General features: G+C 41.8%; 1 protein-coding gene across 1 annotated transcript in view; it reads right to left on the bottom strand.

Annotated features, from left to right (window-relative positions):
* Positions 1-583: 583 nt before the first annotated feature.
* The window catches only part of LOC101868366 (receptor activity-modifying protein 3), a 47,092-nt gene continuing 24,721 nt past the window's right edge, over positions 584-22,954 (bottom strand). Inside the window, exon 4 of the mRNA XM_005148000.4 lies at positions 584-1,959. Coding sequence (XP_005148057.1) covers positions 1,704-1,959 — 256 coding nt within the window. The 3' untranslated portion in view covers positions 584-1,703. The remainder of the gene's footprint in view (positions 1,960-22,954) is intronic.

The raw sequence follows: 22,954 nt of genomic DNA, 5'->3' as shown, positions 1-22,954 counted from the left end.
TAGAAAACTAAAGCAGAATCGTCAGTGCATATGTCAGTCTTCTTTTACAAAGGGAAGTTTTCTCCCAGCATCTAGAGAATGAGAAAGGATCTTTGGAAAAACACACAGGAAACACCTTTAGAAAATGAATCATTCAAACATGAGGGTAATGAAAAAGCAAGCCAGTGCCTTCAACCCTTGTGAAAGGATGTGAAAACAAACCAGCTGCAGGGGTTCTTTGTCTATCTACATATAAGCAATTCCAGTAATGGGGGCACTTCTGCTTTGATTCCAGCCTGGAAATGCTTCTCACACACACAGACCTAAGTCTCAAACACTGGGCCAGAATCTTAAAGGAGGAAATCTAACTAGCAGAGATACACTCATACAATGGTTTGGGTTGGAAAGGACCTTAAGATCATCTGGTTCCAATCCCCTGCCATGTGCAGAGATAAAACACCATTCGACCTGTATTTCACTTGTGTGTATGGAAAAATGAAGACTCACTTGTAATAGATACTGCCCAAAATATAACAGAAAAGCATTCAACTGAAAGGCATTTTATGAAATGACAGAAAAGGGGTTTACAACACAAACATGGAAGTTGTTTTATTTTGGGCATATAATCTTTATTTAATCTGTTACATAGGAATAGCTTCATAGCATAAGATTTCTGAGTAGAATTTTTTCTCTTTCCTCCTGTGTCTGTTCCTGTTTGATGTTCATGCTTTAGCTCCCCACTCTTCATGGGATGAGGAATGATTTATGTACAAAATTATACTCCAAAAGGCACCTCAAGCAACACGATGCCTTTATATTGATTTGTAGGATCTCTCTTGCACAGAGTGAAGTGAGAGCAGGGAATATACAGTGAACACAAGTCGTCAACAATAATCACTATAAAAGAGGAAAACCAGAGTCTGGCATAGGAAAGTTTCTTCATTATTCCTTAGTATATTTATAATCAACTGATTTTCCATTTTTCAGCTCTGTAAAATAAGACTTCCTGCAGATCTTCCCAGAGCTTGTCTGTAAGCCATACAATTCCAAGCAGCCATGCTTAAAGGCATTTTATAACCTGTTTTGAAAGTGGCATGATAACTTCCTCGTGGTGATAGTCACTGGACGCATAAATTGTTCCTTTGCCAGAACAATACTGTCAGTTTGTGATGATGATGTTTTTGACTGGCTTCCAGGAAAAGCTGCCACTTGGTTACATCCATGTTCAGTTCCTTTGCCAGTGATCTTCTGTCCGAGTCACAGGGTTCACAGATGAAAACCTCCAGTGTCCTACACAAAAACTCCAGAGATGCCATCTTCCCTGCTGTCAGTGTTACACCACATGTACAGACACATACAGTTCTGCAAAACTTAGCTTACCAACCAGCCTTACCCATGTAAAGTAACTTTATCCCTTTTGCAGTTAAGGAGTCCATTTGCCTGGGGACTCTCCTGTTTCTGGGAGCTGCCTGAGAATTCCATGATGATGAGGCCTGATGGAAGTAGAGAGCTTTGCACCAGCAACACCAATAGCCAAGCTCAGAAGCAGTGACTTTGGGCAGCAGCAGAAGGCAGCTCTGAAGTTCACAGGAGCATTGTCTCAGTCTCTGTATCTCACAGGTTCCATTTCAGCAGCTCTGAAATCCTTCTGTTGAGTTTCCCTCTTTCTTTCTTAGTGGTTTTGGAAGAAGGAAATGGAGAAGAATAAAGCCCAGAGGAAGAACTTACACCAGGATATCACTTCTCTTGCTGCACCATACTACCAGTGTTATCATGGCACATGTCAACATGACTGGGATCAAGATGAGAGTTACAAGGATTTCATCCGGTGGATCTTCCCAGTGAACCTTCTCTGAGGTACAGTTTGAAAAGAACTGTTTATGGATTCCAGTGATGAAGCCCTCTGCGAGAGGGTTTGGCCAAAAGCAACTTGCGTTGTTGGCTTCACGTTCTGTGCACTGGGTAAAGTTGTCATAATACCTGGGAGGAGAAGGAAATGAAGGAGAAAGTTTCACTGGAACGCATATGCATATTACACTTAGAGAAAGCTACAGAAGGTGCCATATAGAATCTGTGAGAGTGAAACTGTTATGGAGCTACTCTGCTGAAGGACCCATACTGGAAGCTGTGAGCACCAAGTAGGTACCAAACAGGTACTAAACAGTGAGGCAGAAGGAGAACTGACTCTCATGTACTCATACAACTGGGAGATTTCATGTGAAACCCTGAGACCCGCAATGGACACTGGTAAAACCCCTGTCTTCTGGATGCTGCTACTACAGCCAGGACCTCCTAATGCCACTTAAGTAGAATTAGAAACCTCACTAAAGGCACCTACAGGATCTTTAAGAAACACACATAAATGTGCTAACAACAGAATGTTCTGAGCAACACATGGGTAATTCATGCCTTATTTGTCATTGGGAATGACGTTGTGGTGAAAATAATGAAGTGGCACTGGAACTGAGCAACAACATGTGTTACTATGTAATAGTTTCAGTTCAGTTGCACCCTCAGGCCATAGAAGAATAATGAAAAGATAAACATGCAGAAAGTCAGGTTTTGACAACCTTCATCTTTTTCCCAATTCCAGCAAATGCCAGGCAGGGGGTGGGGTATAATTCCTAATTACACATGTTAACAACCCTAGAATCACAGAATGGTTTGAATTGGAAAAGACCTTAAAGCTCATCCAGTTCCAGCCCCTTGCCACAGGCAGGGACACTTTCCATTAGAGCAAGTTTCTACTTCTGTCAGTTCAAAGCCATCCCCCCTTGTCCTGTCCCTACAGGCCCATGTCCCAAGCACCTCTCCAGGTTTCCTGGAGCCCCTTTAGGCACTGGAGCTGCTCTAAGGTCTCCCTTACGGAGCCTTCTCCAGGCTGCCCCAGCCCAGCTCTCTCAGCCTGGCTCCAGAGCAGAGCTGCTGCAGCCCTTGGAGCATCTCTGTGGCCTCCTCTGGCCTCACTCCAACAGCTCCACATCCTTCTTGTGCTGCTGTCCCACAGCTGGATCAGGGGTGCAGGGGGGGTCTCCCCAGAGCACAGCAGAGGGAGAATCCCCTCCTTCAACCTGCTGCTCACACTCCTTTATTGAGAGCCACTTGTAATGCCTAAAACCTGATCTGAACACCCCACGTGCCGAAGTTAACCTGTCCAGTGTAACTATATTTATGAGAATTGGCTACCCCTCAGGAAAAAAAAAGGAAACAATAAGGCTAAATGAATAATTGGATGGGTTTTATGGTGTTATCATAAGCCAAAGAAATTCAGGAAGCAAATGATATATGCAGGAGGAGTTCGGAAGTTAGGAAGACAAGGAGTGTCTGGTCAGTACAGGAATAGGACATGAAATAAGGAAGCTGAATTATTGTCTGTTGCGTTTTTAAACATTTATTTCAGTTCTGCATGACTCAATAAGCTCACTTCAAAGGGAAATTAAAAATAGAAAGGAGAGGGCAAGAAACCATATAACATCTCATGAGACAGCATCCTGCACATTGATCTGAAGGCCCTACCCTCCCTTACAGCGTGTGTAAATATGGTAACTCCTGACAAATGGCTCCTTCTGACATTAAGTACCAAACGGGACTAATGCTGACTCAATCCTTTGTTGTGAAGTAGTGCAGGAGAGGCATTCACTGTCTGGGTCAGGACTGAGGTCCACTGTCTATTGCCTGTCAAGGGAGATGTCTGCCTGCCCATGCTATAATCACAGAGCTTGGGCCAATGCCACTTTATTCATAAGCAAATACACTGAACAGTCTGGTTAGTCCACACCCAGATGCTCTGACACCAGATGCCTATATGCACAATGTATGTATATCGTGAGCAAAACAACTAGAAAGGAAGCTTTTGTGACAAAGCAGCAGCTGCAGGGAAACAACAGGAAATAAGCTAAAAATAAACAACAAATAAAAGCTGTTTCAGTAGTGTCATTCTTCCATGTGACCCAGCAGCATCCATTCTTTATGGCCTTGGACCAAATTAGAAGCTGAAGATGTCTAGCTGAATATGGGAAAGCCAGTCCCAGAGGAATCATACATCCAAAGGCAAGCCTACAAGGCTCAACAGACTGCAATGCAGAGATGGTGCACCCCATTGCCCAGCAGGTCAGTGCTCTGTCTAACACAGACACCAGGCAGGTGCTGTGCTAGAGAGAGCTCCAGCTCCCTGTGGCCACAGCCACCTCATGGTCATGCAGAGTAACAAAACCAACAATAAATCCTGTTGACCTGAGCAGACTTCATGGTAAAACACATTAAACTGCAAGACTGATTTATAGAAACCTTTCCTCTTGTTTTCTCCCCGAGTATAAAATCCTATAGAAAGCTCACTGGTCTGCCAGGAATTCTGTGGATTTTGTGTGGTATAAACAAGAGCTTTTCCCCTTGATTTTGCACATCAAGTACAACATAGCTAGAAAAAATATCTGGTTAAATGTTGCCAAAAGGCCAGATAAAAACCATTAGAGGGTTACATTGTATTTGAAAGAGTAAATCCCTAGGAGTCAAAATAGAAATAAAAATGCTATCTTAATAGTTTGAATTCCTCACGATCTTCCCTTAATACCCTCTTCGTTACCTGCACTATAACTGGGGGGTTCACACCATTCTGAGAATGTAGATAAGGGAAAATCTCAGCTATTTGAGAATGCCACATCTGCCAGTAAAGCTCAATTCACTTAAATATTTATGTAATTAAGTAATGTGGACTTTATGCACTGCAGCAGAAAGCTCAGGTTAAAACCAGTCCTCTGCATGGTACTAACAGCTGCCTCAGGAGGGAGTAACGGAATCCTCATTACATGGCATTTTGTACTCACTCAATTTGTTAGCAAGTTGTTGGGCTTTTGTAAGAGGGGAGATGAGGGTTAACAGATCTTTCATTCCAGTTTGATTCTTCTGTGCTTAATTCTCTTATGCCTCATGTAATTCTCATTATTCCAATGGAAAAGGCTAGAGTAGGAAAACTATTCATTCTGTATAATAAAATGACTACCACAAAGATGCCCTGACCTCTGACTGGAGGTACTGCAACATCAATGCATAAAAATAACACACTTTGGGAAAGGAAAGAACAAGAAATGACGTTTTCCACTTATACCCAGAACAAGTCATTGGAGAGCAGTACAGCAGCACAAGCTTCTTCACCTCCTGGACCATAATGCGGTGTGGGAAGGTTATTATTCTCTGTCCTGAGTCACATTTTCATCTCTTTCAGGCTAGCTTCAAGTTAGTTAATACTCAGCAAAGGCACATTCACTGGAAGCCAGGTAACAAGCTTTGTGATCAGTGGGCTGAAAAATTAATGTATTTCTCTTGGGTTTCAACTCGGTTTGATAGGCCAGTACCAAAAAACCCAAGAGCTATGCATAGTCTGAGCACCAAAATTCATCTAAAGCTGTGCTTTCCCCTCATCTGCTCAGGGGAATCATTGTAAGTTTTATTGAGGAACCAACTACTGAGGCATAGAGCATATTATTGAAAATACTTCCAGAGAACATGAAAAATCCATAATTCCTCTTTGGAGCAATCTCTGAGCTGCAGCACATTTGTCATGAAAGACAATATTAAATATTCTGGAACAAAACTCCATTTTCAGAGCACAAACACTTTTTCTCCTGTACTTTATGTTTCCACTAAAACAGAAAAGAACAATCTTGTGGCTGGTTTTCTGTAAAATCTGCGGAGAAATATAGTTTGTGAGTTATTTTACCCATGAAAAAACATACTTATATATATTTATCTGTAAGCAAGAACCTGGACAATAGGCAGTTATTATCAGTGCACACATTCGCCTTAATGGTACAGTGTTAGCTGGAGTGCCCACTCACACTATTTAATGAGCCAGATGGATGTGATACATCTCACCCATCTTAGGGTACCCAGCTGCCCACCACTCAGGGCATTGATTGGTCTTAGTGGGGCTTCATCTCATCCATAGTTTCCCTCATTCCCAGGAAGGAACGTGGTAAATCCTTGCTCTTCCTTCTTCAACATCTGTACAGAAGAACTGCAGGGATGATTGGTTTATAAAGAAAAACTACAGCTCCCTCCTCCAGACTTGCATGCGAGCAAGGAAACAAATGGATTGTTTTATGATGAGCTTCAACAAACCAGCACTTTCTAAAGAAAAATGTGCTTTCAAACCTTCCAAACAATTCTCCAGCAGCAGAGTGCCATAGATCATGGTACTGAGAACAAACTGTTGAAGGCATTTGGTGGCTGCAGACAGCAGAACCACCAACCAGCAGTTCCCATAGGAGAATTTGCCACCTCTGCAGCACTCATGGATAGAGACTCTCCCCACACACAGTCAGGGATGTTTTGCCATTGCTTAGTGAGATGAGTGAGGAATTCAAAACCAAAACAATCACTCTGCTGTTTTCCATAAATCAGGATTAGTGACAGAATTATGGAAGGGTTCAGTGGGGTACATACATCATGAGCTCATTTTTGTTATTTTCAGTCATACCGAGTGTTCAGAAAATACAGGGGAAAATCCCTCTAGCACAAATGAGTCTGGATATAAATCAGGTAACAGATCCTCCAGAGACACTCCTACTACTCAACAAGCCTGGAAAGGAATCTAGAGGCACTGTTCAGGATAGCACAAGTTATGTGGTGCATTTTAATAAAGAGGTTTTAAAACTCTTCTCCCTCATACAGCCCCCAGATGCTTCAACCAAAGAAATTTCTTTATACACAGTTATATATTAACTTAGAGTTCAAAGTGAATCATCCTCCTTGTAGCCTCCACCCAGTCTGGAATGAGAAATGCTGAAATAATACTTATAAATATCTTCTGATGAGATTTCTTGCAGCATTTCTGGACAGAGGCAGGAAGTACCAAACAACCTCACAAAACAAAAAGCCTGTTCTTGTGTGATATGCAGCCAGATTTGATAGAATTTTAGGGTGTAACAATCTGGATGAACTTCAGATAAGGATCCAAACATTAAGATTACTATCTCCTGAGGTTTCATCATCATGTTGAAAGCAAAGCTTTAGTTCTATAATCAGCCTCCAGATATGGTGCAATATTTCTCAGCGTTTTCCATTCAACATCTCTCCAGACAGATCCATGGCTGTATCTCAGCACTGCTTTTAGAGGGGTATTCTCACAGACACACTTCTGCCTGCCAGTTCAGATCACATCTGCTGTTGTGCATCTCCAGCACAGAATTCAGCTAGAAGAAAATAATGCTTTACAAAACATAAGGAAGGAAAGGGGACACAAGAAAACCCTTGCTGGTTTAATGTCAGCATTGTAAAGTGTAGTTTACTCTCATGTCACTAAATAATGGGCATTGTGAGAGATTTACTCACTTGGGTCGAGAGTAATAAATACATTCTGGGGTCCTTTGAAATAATTACTGATCTGCACCCTTGGCTTCACATCAACAGTGTCTGGGAAATGAAAGATGGTTGAATAACCCTCACTGAAAACCCCCAAATGCACAACTATTACTCAGTTGTTGTTCATTTCCTAAAGAGGCCAGGTTGGATGGGGCTTGGAGCAACCTGGTCTGGTGGAAGGTGTCCCTGTCCATGGCAGAGGGTTGGAACTGGATGAGCTTTAAGGCCCCTTCCAACCCAAACCAGTCTGGGATTCTATGAAAATGTACATATAAAGAGCAACTGTAGATGTAATCAGTAGTTTATAGACCTATTCTCCATCTCCAGTGAGCAATCGAAACTATACATTAAGCAAACCTAGAACAAGGAAGGAAACAGCCTGACAGCAGCTACTATGTTACAAAGATCAAAAATTTAGTAGCACTGGAATCTTACCAAGCCAGAAGCTTCTACTATCAAGTGCGCTTTGCCTTCTGCCACTCCTGAGCTGTGCTTTAATGATTACTTAGTTGTAAACTCAGCCTAATTTGGTGATACACCAGTTCAGAGGGGAAGTATTCTCTGAAGCCATCACTACACCATGTTTACAGAAGACAGTCCTGTAACTCCCTTGAATTAGATAAAAATCAAAACAGCAAGTGAAGGCAAATCCTAATCCCACAGACACTTAAGCATATGTATCCAACTTAGTAATACGCACTGCATCTCTTAAGCAGCATCACCATCAGTGAGGATGTGTGGAAAAAGATGCCCTTCATCAGTGAAGAGTCTTCATCAGTGAAGTCTGCACTGGTCCCAGATGCTTTCTGCCACCTCATGAATTCCCAGCTCTCCAGCTCAGACAGAAACAGGGAATGGACTGTGGAGGGCACAGGAAAATGCAGGATGCAAGAGCAGCACATGCAACTGGCATCCTGCAATCCAAACACTGAAATGCTCTGCAAACATCTGGCTTTCATGTGCTGCATCTTCCAGATAAGAGTTTTGCTCCTTAGAGATGAGTACAACATTGCAGTGTCACTCTGCTCTGTGCAGTGATCTGGCTCAGATACAGCATTCTATACTATGCTATTGCATGAACATTGAATTATGGCAGAACATATTAGTTGATCATGAAGTCATCATAGACAAAGAATAAAATGAAGAAGGCTGAACTACTCCAAAGAAATCCTCGCGCTAGCTTTCAGAGAGGAAATAGGTGCTATTTTAGTGGTGAATATGAATTCTCTGCAAAGGTGCCAAGTTGAAGCACATCCCCTCACCAGTTTGACACGACAGGTACCAAGCTGCTGTGCTAATTAACACACCATCAGAAACTCTGCATTTCTGGCTTAAAAATGTACATTTCTTTATTGCAAGAGCAGGGTCATCTGTGGCTCACTGCTTTTAAATCACCACTGCTCAGTTTCTAAACCTGACTTGAATTACAGCTTTGATGCTAGAGCAGCTGATAGAGACCACAGTTACCACCACAGCCCATTTCTGCTTAGGCTCCTGAGGCACAGCAATGCTGCCAGTCAACAAGTGCCTTGGTAAGCTGACATCCTTAGGTTTGCAGCAGCAACCCTGCTATCTCAATTCAGAATGAGCTTAACATGTAACAGTGCAAACAGACTGAGGATTCAGGACTATTTTAGGAAGTCTGATGCCTGCTCTCTGCACTGGTCCAACACCAGCAGCTATTGTAGTAACATTGACATTTGATGGGAAACAGAACTGCCAGAGGGACAGAAGGGCCATTTGTTACTCACTACAAGCTGAAAGAAAGCAGTTATTTTTAAAACAGGCTGTAGTGCTGTGAGCTGAAAATGACACCTCCTAATCCCAAATGATTCCTAAGCCTAGAGAATGCACAAAATGGGAGTAGTATACCATTCCTTATGTATGTAGGAAGGAGTATGAGACTGTATGTGGAGGAAAAAGCATTAATTAAAGACGTACCTTCTTACTATATTGTACCTTCCATTTAGAAAACTATGCTATTACAGCTAATAAAGATAACAGTAATTCCAAAGTGTTTTCTCATTTTAGCTCTTTCTCCTGTCTTGTGTGAAGGGTTGTTTGGGCTGTGTTTGTTTAATACATTGTGCTGAACTTTACAAGCTCAAGTGTGCAGTGTGGGTCTGGAGGGACATGAGTCCTTATGAGATCTACCCCAATTGTTTAGAGACAGGTTTTTAAAACCAGTCAAATCCCTGAAAACAGTCACTAATAGTCCTTGAAATTATGTGTGTTAGTTTGCAGCCAGTAGAATCCAGAACACTGGACACACATGAATTCCCTCGGAGGTATATGTAAATCCTTTTTCTTTCCTCTTTTGGGGACAGGTAAAGTCTTTGTAGCTGAATTTCAGCTACAGTCATCCCCAAAGTGTTTGTGAATTCAGGTCATATAGCCAGAAAGCAAGGGTGGTTTGACTTGGCACAGATGACAAGGTTTTCTATGCTGTGCTGTATTCCTCTTCCTCCAGCACCACGATATATGCACTCTTCACAAACTGGTTCCTGTATGGCACAGCACTGAGCACCACAAAAACTGTGGTGATTTGCCCTGCAGATGCTCATGAAGAAGAGATGCTGCCAACCCAATCTGTGTGCTCAGAGATCTTCAGAGATCTCTGTTCCTGGTGTGACCCTCTGTAAAATGAAGCTAAAGTAGCATTGTCCAACCTCACAAAAATACTGTGTAATAAAAGACAGTAAGGTCCCTAGTGACTGCCATAATATACATACAATTTAGATGGCCAAAAACTTCCCAAGTATACAACAACAATCTCTGTATTATTTCTCTGGAGCAACAGCACAAGAGGGACATGGACCTGCTGAGACAAGTCCAGAGGAGGCCACAGAGATGCTGCAAGGGCTGGAGCAGCTCTGCTCTGGAGACAGGCTGGTTCAGCCTGGAGAAGGCGCCTTAAGGGAAGACCTTAGAGCTGCTCCAGTACCTAGAGGGGCTACAGGAAACCTGGAGAGGGGCTTTGGACAAGGGCCTGTAGGGACAGAACAAGGGGGAATGGCTTTAACCTGACAGAGGGGAGATGGAGATCAGACATTAGAAAGAAGTTCTTCCCTGTGAGGGTGCTGAGGCGCTGGCCCAGGGTGCCCAGAGAAGCTGTGGCTGCCCCATCCCTGGCAGTGTTCAAGGCCAGGTTGGATAGGGCTTGGAACAACCTGCTCTAGTGTGAGGTATCCCTGCCTGTAGCAGGGGGTTGGAACTGGATGAGCTTTAAGGTCCCTTCCTGCCCAAACCAGTTCAAGTCTCTGATTCTGTGATTTGATTGATTGCCTTAGAAATATTAAAATGAAGCCCACGGTAGCTGTTTCTGCTTCTAATTCTGAATCCTGTTTGCTGTGCTGCTCAATCTGTAGGTAGCAGTTTGCTTTTTAAACAAAGCAAAGGACGTTGTTTCTTTACAGTTTCTGCTATAAAAGAGACCGACAAATGTAGTGAACTTTCTGTATTACTTCCCATCTGTGCTCAAAAACTGAACCATGTAAATACCCGTGCAGTGGGAGAGCAGATACCACTGAAAAATGAATAAACACATAAACCCAGCATGGATAACTGGCTTTGTTTTGGTTTCGAAGTCAGAGGCCAGTTATGAAATAACTGGTTTAAATAAAGCTAAAATAAACCAACTGATTTCTAAATGAGGGATGGTAACAGAAAACAAGTGTGCCACACTGCTCTTTCAGACACTGACTTATTTGAGCAAACTTCTTAGTGGATTGTATTCTTTACTAATGGATACAGGCAAAAAGATACTGCTAATAATGCCTGTGTGCCATCTAATACCTTCATGCATTCGTTTGCAAAGGAAGCAAACATCCACATTGTTTTCTAGATGACAAACATCACACAAGAAATCACAGTATGCCCACAGCAGTTCATGGCAGAACTGGGAACAGAGCATGGGGTCTTCTGGGCTCAGCACCAGGCTCTGTGCACAATCCACACTGCATACGAGAACTCTAATTCTTACCCTGCAACTGGGATACTGAAAACAACCCTCTCCTTGTGAGATCTCCACTGTCTGAAGTATAAACACACACACAAAGCATGACTACCTATGACTTAATTCCATAGGAAACCAGGCCAGGAAGCATTACAGATAAAGGGGAGCTCCAGAGGAGCTCAGTCTTTGGGGACTGTTTGGACAATGAAGCACCAGGTCCCTCAGAACCTGCCAGAGGGAGTGGAAGGATGCCCTGAGCTTCTTTGTGTGTTTCCCTCTGCACCTGACTGAAACATAGGCAAGGAAAACGGTGTCCACACTGAATACAGGGACAGAAAACAAAGCAGAGGGTTACCACTGAACAGTTAGCTGGGAATATACACAAAATAGCAACAGCCTGAAGGAGATCCCAAGCTTCTCGGTTACTAGTAAGGAATATATGAACTACCATCCTTAATTCAGTGTATAAAAGACACCCTGTACCTCAGTCCTGAGCATATGCAAGGGCTCTGCTCCCAGGGAGTTCATGCAAGTTTTGGTACAAGCTCCAGTTTCATTTATGTTACTGACACAGTAAGTGTCACATAAGTAACATCAACAGCACAGTTCTCAGGTGAAGGGGAACTCAGTTACAGACTAATTCTACACTGTCATCCACCTTCCCTCTCCTTTCTTTTCCACAGGAGGCAAACCTCAGCACACAGGCCAGATGAGCCCTCTGACATGCTTCGACAGAGCTATGATAACAGGCTGCTATCAGAAGAGAAAGCTTCTAGAACATTGCACAGCAAGTGAACCACACCACACCGCCAGAAATGAGACACAAAACAGCAGTGTGACTCACTGCACCTTGCCTTCATCTCGCTTCATTCCCCTGCAAATGCACTGAGCTTGAGTTTTTCACCCAAAGATCAAACCTCTGTCTCCATTCAACAACTGCCTTGTAATCATAAGTTCTGCAAACCTCGCTGAAGTTTATATTACACAAACTTGCACATCCAGACAACTTGAAATTGTACACTTTTGAGACATGCTGCAAGTATGTCTGTAAAGGTGAGGAGGTAAAAGAGATTTAAGAACCCTCAGTGCTTTTGTGACTACTTAAAACTTGCTTTTCACACCTACTCTTTCTGCCTGCCAGAGTTTTTCATGAAAACCATGACCTCAACAAAGAGCTTTGATGTGTGGGAAAATATACATTTTGTAGCAGAAAAGAAGTGAGGATGCCATTTAACAATAGACTAGATACTTGAGTTCAGCTCAGCCACACAAAAGAAGTCTCAGTGTTCCTTATTTACATGGAACATGGAATGTTCTTTAAGAGACCCATAGCATTTGTGCCTGAAGAAGCTAATCTTTCAGAATAAACACTGGGCACTGACTCTAATGTTAAATACAGAAAACCACATGAACACCTGGTAAGTTTCCACCCAGTGACAGGCTGCGCTTGCACACCAGGACTGCTGCCCCATATGGAACACTGTCTCCATCAACTCCTCTGTGACCACTCCTCACTTCTCCAAGGACTGCAGAAGTGGTCCTTGCCAGACAAAAAGCAGGTCTTGTACTTGTCCATGGGTAGCTAGGGTCGGTATTTTCAACACAGCTCTCAGACTCCTCGCAAGGTCTGTTTTGGAAGCCTGCTCATCCTAAGATTATATGAAGCACTGCTGTGGTGGGTGTTACAAACTCATCCTGTTTCTCCTCTCTCCAAGTGCATTTTCCCCACAATGCAGAAGCAAACCAGATAGATTGTGCTGCTAGTTTTAAAGTAAGCAAAATGATGCATGTGAGCAGCTTAAAAGACACAAACCTGCAAGAGCAGAGTTGAGTCTGCAGTTTGCCTGGGGCTCTGCTTGAACAGTCTCTAATACATAGGTCTCAACAGCAAACCAAATGCATATGAAACCACAAAGACACCTTCCCTAACATGCTGGTCCCCAGAAAAATATGTGCCAGTTTGCAAGAGAAATGTGCACCTTTCCATCAGCCTCTATAGCAATGAACTAGCCCCTAGCCCTTTGAGAATTAATCATACTATTAAACCAATCATATTAATACTGCTATTATTAACCTATTTCAAAACGTAGATTAACAGCTAAATTACTATGGATATTAACTGTTGCACTGGCAAAACAATGTGGAAGTGGTTATTGCTAAGCTGCAGCAATGCTCTCCTTAACTTAGGTTTAACTAAACGTAGTGTTCCCATAGGAACAGAGAGAGTTTCCTCCTTCGGCCAAATCTCTGAAAAAATCCTAACCCTCAAGCTCAGCAATAGAAAGAACAAAATCACAGCTAAACCACAGACCTAGAATGGAATTCCTCAACAGTTATGTTTTATTGCTATTTAATCATCACTTCCAGACCCAGATAAAGGAGGTGGAGTTCTGGTGGGAAGAGCAGTAAAAAAGCCTGCCTGTAAAGAGCCCACATAACATGTCAAAGAACTCCTACCTTCAATAACGTGAAGTGGCAAGGGACTGAATGGTATTAATCTAACCAAGCAGCAACATGATTGTTTCTCACTAATGATTCCCTGGGAAGAACTGAGGTAACTGTAACACAGCAACTTTCCCTGCAACTATAATTATACAACGTTAGTCCATAACCTTTGTTCCTATGGTAAATGAAGCACAAATAAAAAGATGTTCAATCTGTAAATCAGTTTCTACTTAAGCAACTAAACTAATGCAGTGCAATGCAATGATTCCATGGTAACTTTTAATTAGCCAGCCTGAATATTAGAAGCAGTTTAGCCTTACCTATGTGCACCTCAGAATAAGCCCATGTACCACTTGTGGTGCACACATCTTTGCTCAGCTCTGTTCTCCTGTGGAGTGGACTGGTATTGCTGTCAACACAAACCTCAGGTCCCTGATCAATTCCAAAAGCAGTGATTCATATGAATGAGAGGAAAACCTGTTTGCTTTCATTTGAACAACAGGGATCTCATTTGCAGAACTCCAGCCAACAGTGAACGTCACATCTTATTAGTAAACATATTTTCATGCTTCTGCAATGTGAGTTGTGTTTTCAGCACTACTTGGGAATGAAGAATAGCAAGTGGTAAGTGTTCCTGTTGATCAGATCCTATCCCATTTATATTCGAAGCAACATCACTGGAAGTCTGAGGATCCCATAGCAACATTTGTACAAGATTACTGAGCTGCTTTGTTCCAAGATTTCTATGACCCTCCAGGTTCTTTCAAGAAAAACTGAAAGCTGAATGTAAACGAATCTAATAACAAAGGGACATTTCCTTGATACCTTCAAATAAGCAGAGTCAGAGATAACAAAATTAAAGGACCCTAAATAATGTCAATGAAGGCTTAATTTTGAGTTCTTATTGTTATAAAATAGATGCTTTCCTTCCTGGAGTATTCTGAGTGCGCAAAGCACTATCTCTGTGCAGAAAACCTCAGCTGTGCCAAGCTTACCAATCAGCTGGTGACGCTGCATCCTCAGACACCAGCACCCCAATCACCAAAACCTCTTTACACTTGTCACTCATGTCCTGCTCAGCCTTGCTCTTTACCTTGCAGCTGAAATGCCAAACAAGTGCCTGTGTGTCAGTAGAGAACACAAAGTACAACCTAACAGCGTGGTGGAAGGAGGAACTGTACAAAAGCACAAGATGGCTCAGTGGCTCAGAGGGTTTAATTGCATTAAACATCCTAAGTGAGGACGGTTACCTTGATACAAGGACACAGTACTGAACAATTCAATACTGCTCAGCAGTGATTCTTTGTTAAGAAAAACAAAATCCACACTTCCCCCAACATCAGCATCATGAATTTATATTAGATTATTACTTGAAAGCAGAATGGGTCTGAATGATAAATGCGGTAGAAGTACCAAGTGAGTAACATTGCATAGGTTTTGAGGAAAAGAAATATTTCTTATGGACAGTACCCTCAAAACCATAATGTCCTACCTGTATTTTGTTGTCTCTAGAATGGGAAAATTCTATCAATAGAACACATTTTCAGTTTATCAGCAAGGACATCACACAGAATTGTTATTTTATTCAAGGTATCACATGCTGCAGTTTTGTTAGAGACCTCTAATGAAAGGGAATTACAACAGCCAATACTCAGAGTTCTAAGTCACAGAGAGCAGAACTGCTGCAGTAGCCTGTTCTCTCACTTAGCATTTAACAGTCTCCAACCACTGACTGCTTTTCATGGGGAGCAAGTAACACATTTCTGCTTGGTAAGACTTAAAAGCGAAGCTTTTCTGCCAGTGAACCAGACCTCTTTCAGAAAGGTGAAGGGACTGCTGTTAGAAAACAGCTTTTTTACTCCCACGATTTACATGACAGTTTGTATGGGAATAAAAGGGGCTGCTTCAAGTGATGATTAATTACCCCCTAAAAATTGAAAGGACAAAATAGGTGCATGTCAGTTGTCACCAATTTTCCCCTTATCTATCAGGTGGGTATATTTTCTTTAACCTTATTTTTCTCACCAACGTCCATGTAGAAACCCTTATAACTCTTTGCATCTCTAGCCAATTTCAGCTCCAACTGTACCTTTGCTTTCCTGATAGCATCACTACACATCTGGGCAGCATCCCTGTATTCTTCCCTGGATACATGTCCCTCACTCCACTGCCTGTGCATTTCCTGCCTACACTTTCCTTTGACCAGGAGGTCCTTACTCAGCCATCCCTGAGTTCTTACACATAGGTATATCCTAAAAGAGCTGCCAGGTCTCTTCTGCTCCTTTATCCCTGAGGCAGTTTCCCAGGGGGTCCCATCTACTAATTACTTGAGCACCTGAAAGTTTGCTCTCTGAAGATTCATGGTCCTGCCTCTACACTTCACCTGTCCCGTATCCCTCAACAGAGTGAATTCCAGAAGGCATGATCACTGCTGCACAAGGCTGCCACCAGTCTTGACCTTGACATGAACACTTCCCAGTCTGTTTCCAAAGGCCTTGTGGGCCTCAGTCAGAGTGTGGCTACAGAGATGGCAGCAGTGCCATCTTTGTCAAACAAAAAGCATTCTTTGTAAAGACAAAACACTCTTTGTAAAGCAAAAAGCAAGGGATGAAATTGTTTTTTCAGAGAAGAGAGTATCAGTCAAGACTTGCTTTAGAAAGGCACTCCAGCTACTGACTGTTTCAGCAGCCTCCTAAGGAACTGAAGGCTGAGGAGATGCAACCACTTTAGGTTCTTTTCTGAAGTTGAATGGCTCCTCAAGCTGATGCTGTATTTCGGACCCTCACATGCACACCTGCAGTGCTGACATGGAAATAATGTAAAATCAGAACCTTTACAGAACCAGAGAGGTTTTGTTTCCAAAGGGATGTTTTATTATGGCTGTTTGTCTTCCCCTTTCCAGTTTGCTTTCCAAGACCCATGAAACGCTGAGTGGTTACATCAGTGTGCCTAGCCCCTGAATCCTAAACTCTAACATCTGCAGTTTGGACAGAGCTTCCAGGCAACTCTGTTGAGAATTAAGGCCTGTGTTTCCAGCACTCCTCAAACACCTTGTCCACTGTTCCTTAGTGTCTCTTGTTCCTGTTGTCTGGTAAAAGCTTCACAATACTTTCTATGTAATAAAGCAACTTCTAAAGCTGTGTCAGGGCCTTCTCCCATGTCTATTGAGCCACTGTCCAGCACCCTCAAACTGCTACTGAGACTAAACCAGAGACCTAACCCTCAACTATAACAGTTCCTATAGTCTAGTAGAAACAGTGGAAGCAAAGGTCAGCTCAGTAAGAGGAGAAAAGTTCCTCCCGAGAAGGGGAGAGAGGAAGCATCAGAACAGGTAGCCTATACTGTAGCAGGACAGGAGAGGAAAGAGATGGAAATAATAAAAGAGACAAAAATTATCCAGTCCCTATCCATGACCAAGCTCTGAGATGGGCAAAAAGATTTCACCCATCACCAGAATATACATGTATCTTTCAAGAGACATCAGTTGATTACAACTAGCACAAACAATTACATACCTATCCCTTACAGTCAAACAAATCAGGCTTGTGTTTCTCTAAGTTAAATGTAAACTTTAGGACTCCTTACTTATGGATCAGGTTTCAAACTTGCTGTCCAGTTGGTCAACTAATAAAAGCCCTTTATCTTCTTGAGCTTCTCATGAGAGGAGACATGTTTCTGGAGTGAGCATTCAAACACATCACATGTGTTTGTGTCGCTGTACTCATCGGTAGTCAAGATTTTACATCTAAAATGCCAATCCTTGTGCTAGCACATGGAAGGGAAGCAGGAAGCACTCCCACATTCAGGCCCAAAGGTCTTTTCATTTCTAGTAAATACTTCTCCGTGCTGAAAACCACAGGTGCACAATCTCTGCTGCTTCATCTGCTTTCTCACTAGTACATTCAGCTATTTCTCCATCCAATTCAGATTATTTCACAATAGGTCAAGGCAAAGGCAAAATCAGACTAAGATCTGGTATTTTTTCTCTCCCATCTGCTTTACCTCTCCCTTCAATCTCATTAAAAGTACCATTACCATTTTCTAGTGCATATCCTCTTTCAAAGGCCAGAAATGACAAAGATGAGACCCCTGAGAAACTAATAACACCATCTGAAGGTGTATTCCCACTATTTCTTGTCAGGTTAGATTTCATAGCAAACTTCTGCATGCTTAGAAATTACTCTGCCTTTGTAGTCAGTGGAGACATTGGAATAACTGTAGAGCATGATGTATATGGTATCTTTTAAGACACCTAGCTTAAGTTTCCGCTGATCAGCAAGGGGTCTAAGGACAACTAGTACATTGGATGGATGAATCCCACAACTGTTCTGTGTAACAAAGAAGAAAGCATCACAAAAAAGCACTACAAAAGGCAAGAATAACACTCAAATATGCCACTGTCAGCGATGGAGAAACATGCAACCAATATCCTATCCTTGTATCTACCTGAGTTCATCTCCTTTCCAGAAACATTACCATCAGAGTCACCATTTGTTCACACAATCTTAGCTCCAGTCAGCCCAAGTGCAAATGCTCTTGGTGTATGCAGGTATTCAAGAGATATCAGGCATTTCTTGAGGCAATTCTGGTTTCTCCCAGACACATCAGTCTCTCTGCTCATTCACTTTGTAAAGTTTGCTGTGACTAGTGACATATTTGTCACCACTTTTCTCCAAGTGTTCCAACTCCATGAGAACACCATTATCCTACCAGTGCTTCCAAAATTAAAGGCTCAGCCAGCTTCAGTCTAATCCTCCATCGGGAGGAGCCAGAGTCAGTGGGGAAGAGCCAGTCCCTAGCCCAGTGCTGCTGTGAGCTAGTCAATAGCATCTCACTCCCTGTATCACCTCAGCAGCTCCAGGCTGTTCTTTCCATCTAGATGAACCAAGCTGACATGCAAGCAGAGAAAATGTGGCTCTGATTCAGATCAGTGCTACACAGCTGGGCCTCCCAACAGCTATTCCAAACAGGCACCTGCAAACACAGTCATTTTTCTGACCAACAGACAAAAACTCACAAGGAAAGCAATAACAGAAGAGCCCTCGTCATTTATTCCAGCTTACATCTCCAAACAACTGCTTCGGTTCCATTTTTAAGAGGATAATAAAGGATATTAAAGTGTCATCTGCTGAGTGGAAGCTGTTATTAGATTCCACTTGGTCCAAAGTAGCACAAGCCTTTCATAACACCACAGCATCATTTCTTAAAGTGAAAACAGGGAAAAGAAATATCTGATGATACCCAGCTGTGTGAGAAACAGGAAGTATGGGTCAACCAGCTTTACACTTTGAGAAACACCCACTGCAGCATGTCCACAGAGTGAAAAATACATCAAATAAAAAACCCAATTCATATGCTTCTACGTTGAACTTTCTATCATAATTCCCATATCCCTCCTTACTTAATTTGTATGAGCATGCCAAGAATGTAGATTTTTTTTCTTTATGGAAAATGAGTTTCTATACACTAATAAAATCACTGTAGTTACAAAATCCATTTGCACTGGGAGGAGAGCAGCGGTTGTTTTCCAAGCAGAACACACATAATGAGGGTCAAGAAGCAGGTGACCAATTGCAGACCTAGATATGCACTAGGTATATATATTTCCCAGTAATATGGTGCAAGAATCCATTATAGATTACAGTGAAACATGATAAATTATGCATAATATAGACCTCTGCAAGATCATCCTGCTTCTGAAGCTGCCTTTCTGCAGATCAAAATCAGACTCAGAGCTTCAGTGACTCCCAGTCCCACAGGCTCCACAATGGAGGCAGACACAGAAACCAGTTCCAGATGCCAGAATGCTCATTTTAACTTTTCTATGCCTCTGGCAGTTATTGAAATGTATGAAGGACATCTGTATACCCAAGAGAAATGTAAAACATCAGTTTCTTGAAAGCTCAAGAGTGGTGCTCTTAGTTGTTCATCTCTGCACTATGCCTTGGCAACCTTTGCCCTTTCCAGCCCTTATACACTCAGTTCTTATCACAGAGAACATCTTTAATTTTACAGAGCTCTCTTTTACCTGTATCACATTTCATAAGTACTGTAGTACTATAGTCATTTCATACATTGCATCAAGTTTGTTGCTGCAGCTAGCAACATACAGGTTACCCAAAGAAATGGTGAATGCTCCATCCCTGGCAGTGTTCAAGGCCAGGCTGGACAGAGCCTTAGACATGGTCTAGGATAAGGCATCCCTGCCCATGGCAGAGGTTTGGAACTGGATGCTCTTACGGTCCTTTCCAATCCAAACCATTGTGTGATTCTATGATACATGTCTGGCTTTTGCAAACTATATGCCATGCTGAAGAAGGTGACTAATCCCTGTAAGAGTGCAGAACACTGCTCTTTTTTGTCTCATAACTACTTTCCAACATTGAATTACAGACTGTTGTGCAAAGATAAATAGAAATGCCAGAGCCTTATCAATTAACCATGTAAAATACTTATTTTAAAATACTGTTATATAATAAACTTCTGTAATTGAAACAAGACCCTGAATATAGAACAAATGGGTAGCATTAATTCATACCTTATTGTGCAGTCAACAGTTAATCACAGGACTAATACTGCACGTAGCTTCAAACAAGCAAATCTATCTTCTTTGCTTCTGCTGGATCAATCTGGGTTGGTTTATATGTTTGTGGCTGGTGAATGCAGTTAGAAAACAAAAATGTACAAACTCTCTTGCAACCCAGAACAGAAGAACCACAAAAGTTGGTATTATGAATCCACTTTCATAACACATTTATTGTCTTTCACTTTTACTGCCTCTAAAAATAGACTGTCCATGATATTTGCATTGCATAATTGCTACCAGTCTATCACTTATGCTGTAGTTTTACCACTGAGTAACTTTAGACAGAAAACTTATGTATCGCTTATTTTGAAATATGACCTTTTGTAACAAGCTCCATGAAGACAGTTTCCCATTACTGATCTTTCCACAGTAAAATTCAGAGGGCATGAAAGGTGTTGAAATGGCCTATCAGCTGACAGCCATGAGATTCAACAGCAGAGTGCTTTCTAACATCACCTCTAAATTGCTTACAGTACCTTTTGCAAGTGATTTATCCATTAGGATCATAATATTCATGTATTTTGAACTATTTGTTACTTGACTTACTTTATGAAGTGCTGACATACCGATCACACCTTGTGAGTACAAGCTACCAGCCATTAGTCAGATGCATCTGCAGCGGTACACATCAGTTTGATGCACGGCACCCTTGCTAAAATATTGCCTGTGGTGCCTTTGGGTGACCTTAACTCCACCAGTGTTGGAAACCCTCCAGGATTTTAAGAAGAAATTGTCAATATATACATTGGTGACCTTCTGGCAAATGCCACATTCCACTCTCTTCTTAAAAACAATGATTCATGACAAATGTAACAGATGTCAAAACTGGTTAGAAAGAAGCACCTGAAGAATTGAAATCTGATATTAAAAATGGACGAGTTTTCAGCTATTGGTAATGAAAAGGTCACACAGTGACAGAACTTGCACAGAGATTTGCAAAATTCTTTGTAAACCAAAGAACAGGGAAGTTTGTGCTCTTAGAAACTTTAAAGAGATGGAGAATCGGCTGCAAACCCACACTATTTTGGCATGGTAGAGTCATCTCTTTCTCAATGGCAGACACAGGGTCTCCAGTGGTTTAACAATAAAGAAACAACTATTCTTGATTGGAGAACAAGCTCCAGTCATTTTCTCTCCTCCCCATGCCTCAGTATTGGTATCCCCAGGTTGAGGCTTTTGTAGGCTGTGATTACATGTGTTGTGGAATAAATAATAGTAAATAACATTGTGTTTAGTTCCAGAAATGTGAGCTCCTGGAAGTGTGTGTATTTAACTGAGCAGCCTCCCAGAAAATCAGCCAGTTTGTCCTTATCCTGTGCGTTCACCCATTTACTGGTTCCAAGGAAGCTCTTCAAAGCAAGGTTTCCCTTGCAAAAAGCAAGATTTTTCAGTGTCCAAACCAAAACTCATCAAATGTAAAGCTGACAAGGCTTTCCTAGTGTGTAGCATAGCTATTACTATAATGTGCTGCAGAAACAGTGATGGCTTTACACAGAATTCATAAATTCCAGGGTCCTTAATATATCATTAAAATTTGGAAGTCAGAATAATCCATTTAAAATTCAGTGTCCATTAATGCTTTTCATCACCCTTCTGTGTCATGTAAATGGCTACAGCAGACACAGATTTGGGAGCGGATTGCTGTCATGTTACACTAAAGTGAGTAGAAATGAGTGTCCAAAGCCACAAGCCTTTTCAGTCCTGCATCTGGAATTATCAAATGTAGGTTTCATTTTCATGGCCATGATCTGTGTAAGGTATCCTTCCTTCTTCTATGTAGCAAAGAAGAAAAAATGTAACTCTATAAATAACCCTATTTCAGCCTCCACATCTACCAGGAAGAAAGCAATTATGTGGCAATGGACTGTTCTTGCCTCATGTGGAATCCTGGTCTCTGAATTCAAGCTTTATGCACACTCATCAGGACATAGTCTTAGCTACATGGTATACTCCAAAGCTAATATATTTTGTATGAAAGTAATGGAGATTCATCTGAAATGTAGTTCCTCTCCTAAGACGTTCTAAAATCCTCAATCAGGAACAAGCTGTGCCTTTGCATAACTTCACAGCAATTTTGTGGCTACAATGGCTGATCCCAAACAGGAGGTGAGTGCATACATTTTCAGCACATCCTTGCATCTGGCAACCTTGGGAGACTTTATATTGGGGGAGGAGGGGGATACTTACATTGCTTTAAATAATAGATAGCAAGCAGTATCATTTCTGCAATGAAAAATTGCTGTTGTCAGCTACGAGCACGATAGCAACACAACTGTTGAAATACGATGTTCTTTTTCTTGCACACACTTAACTGATTTATAAGCTTTGCTTTGCTTTGGAAAAGGAAGGTATGAGTCACTGAAGGGAAATAATAGGTTCTTGGGGAAAATGATTACCAGCCTGGTTTTGCCACTGCTGCCATGACCTCTAGGAGTTTTTAGAATGATTTTTTAATACAAAGTGACTGTAAGCTTTGATATATGAAGAGGTGGAAGAAATACACAGGTAGAAAGGATGAAATACCAGCATTACCTGCCTTTCACTGAGAGCTTAAAAAGAAATCAGTAACTGTATCTGCATGAGAAGCCCAAAGGAAACCCGTTCTATTATACCACAGCAGTCCTTGTTTT

Source organism: Melopsittacus undulatus, chromosome 1 (genome assembly GCF_012275295.1).
Source record: "Melopsittacus undulatus isolate bMelUnd1 chromosome 1, bMelUnd1.mat.Z, whole genome shotgun sequence".
NCBI classification, from domain to species: domain Eukaryota; kingdom Metazoa; phylum Chordata; class Aves; order Psittaciformes; family Psittaculidae; genus Melopsittacus; species Melopsittacus undulatus.
Note: the sequence above shows the minus strand (reverse complement) of the source record. Positions and strands in the feature narration are given on the sequence as shown.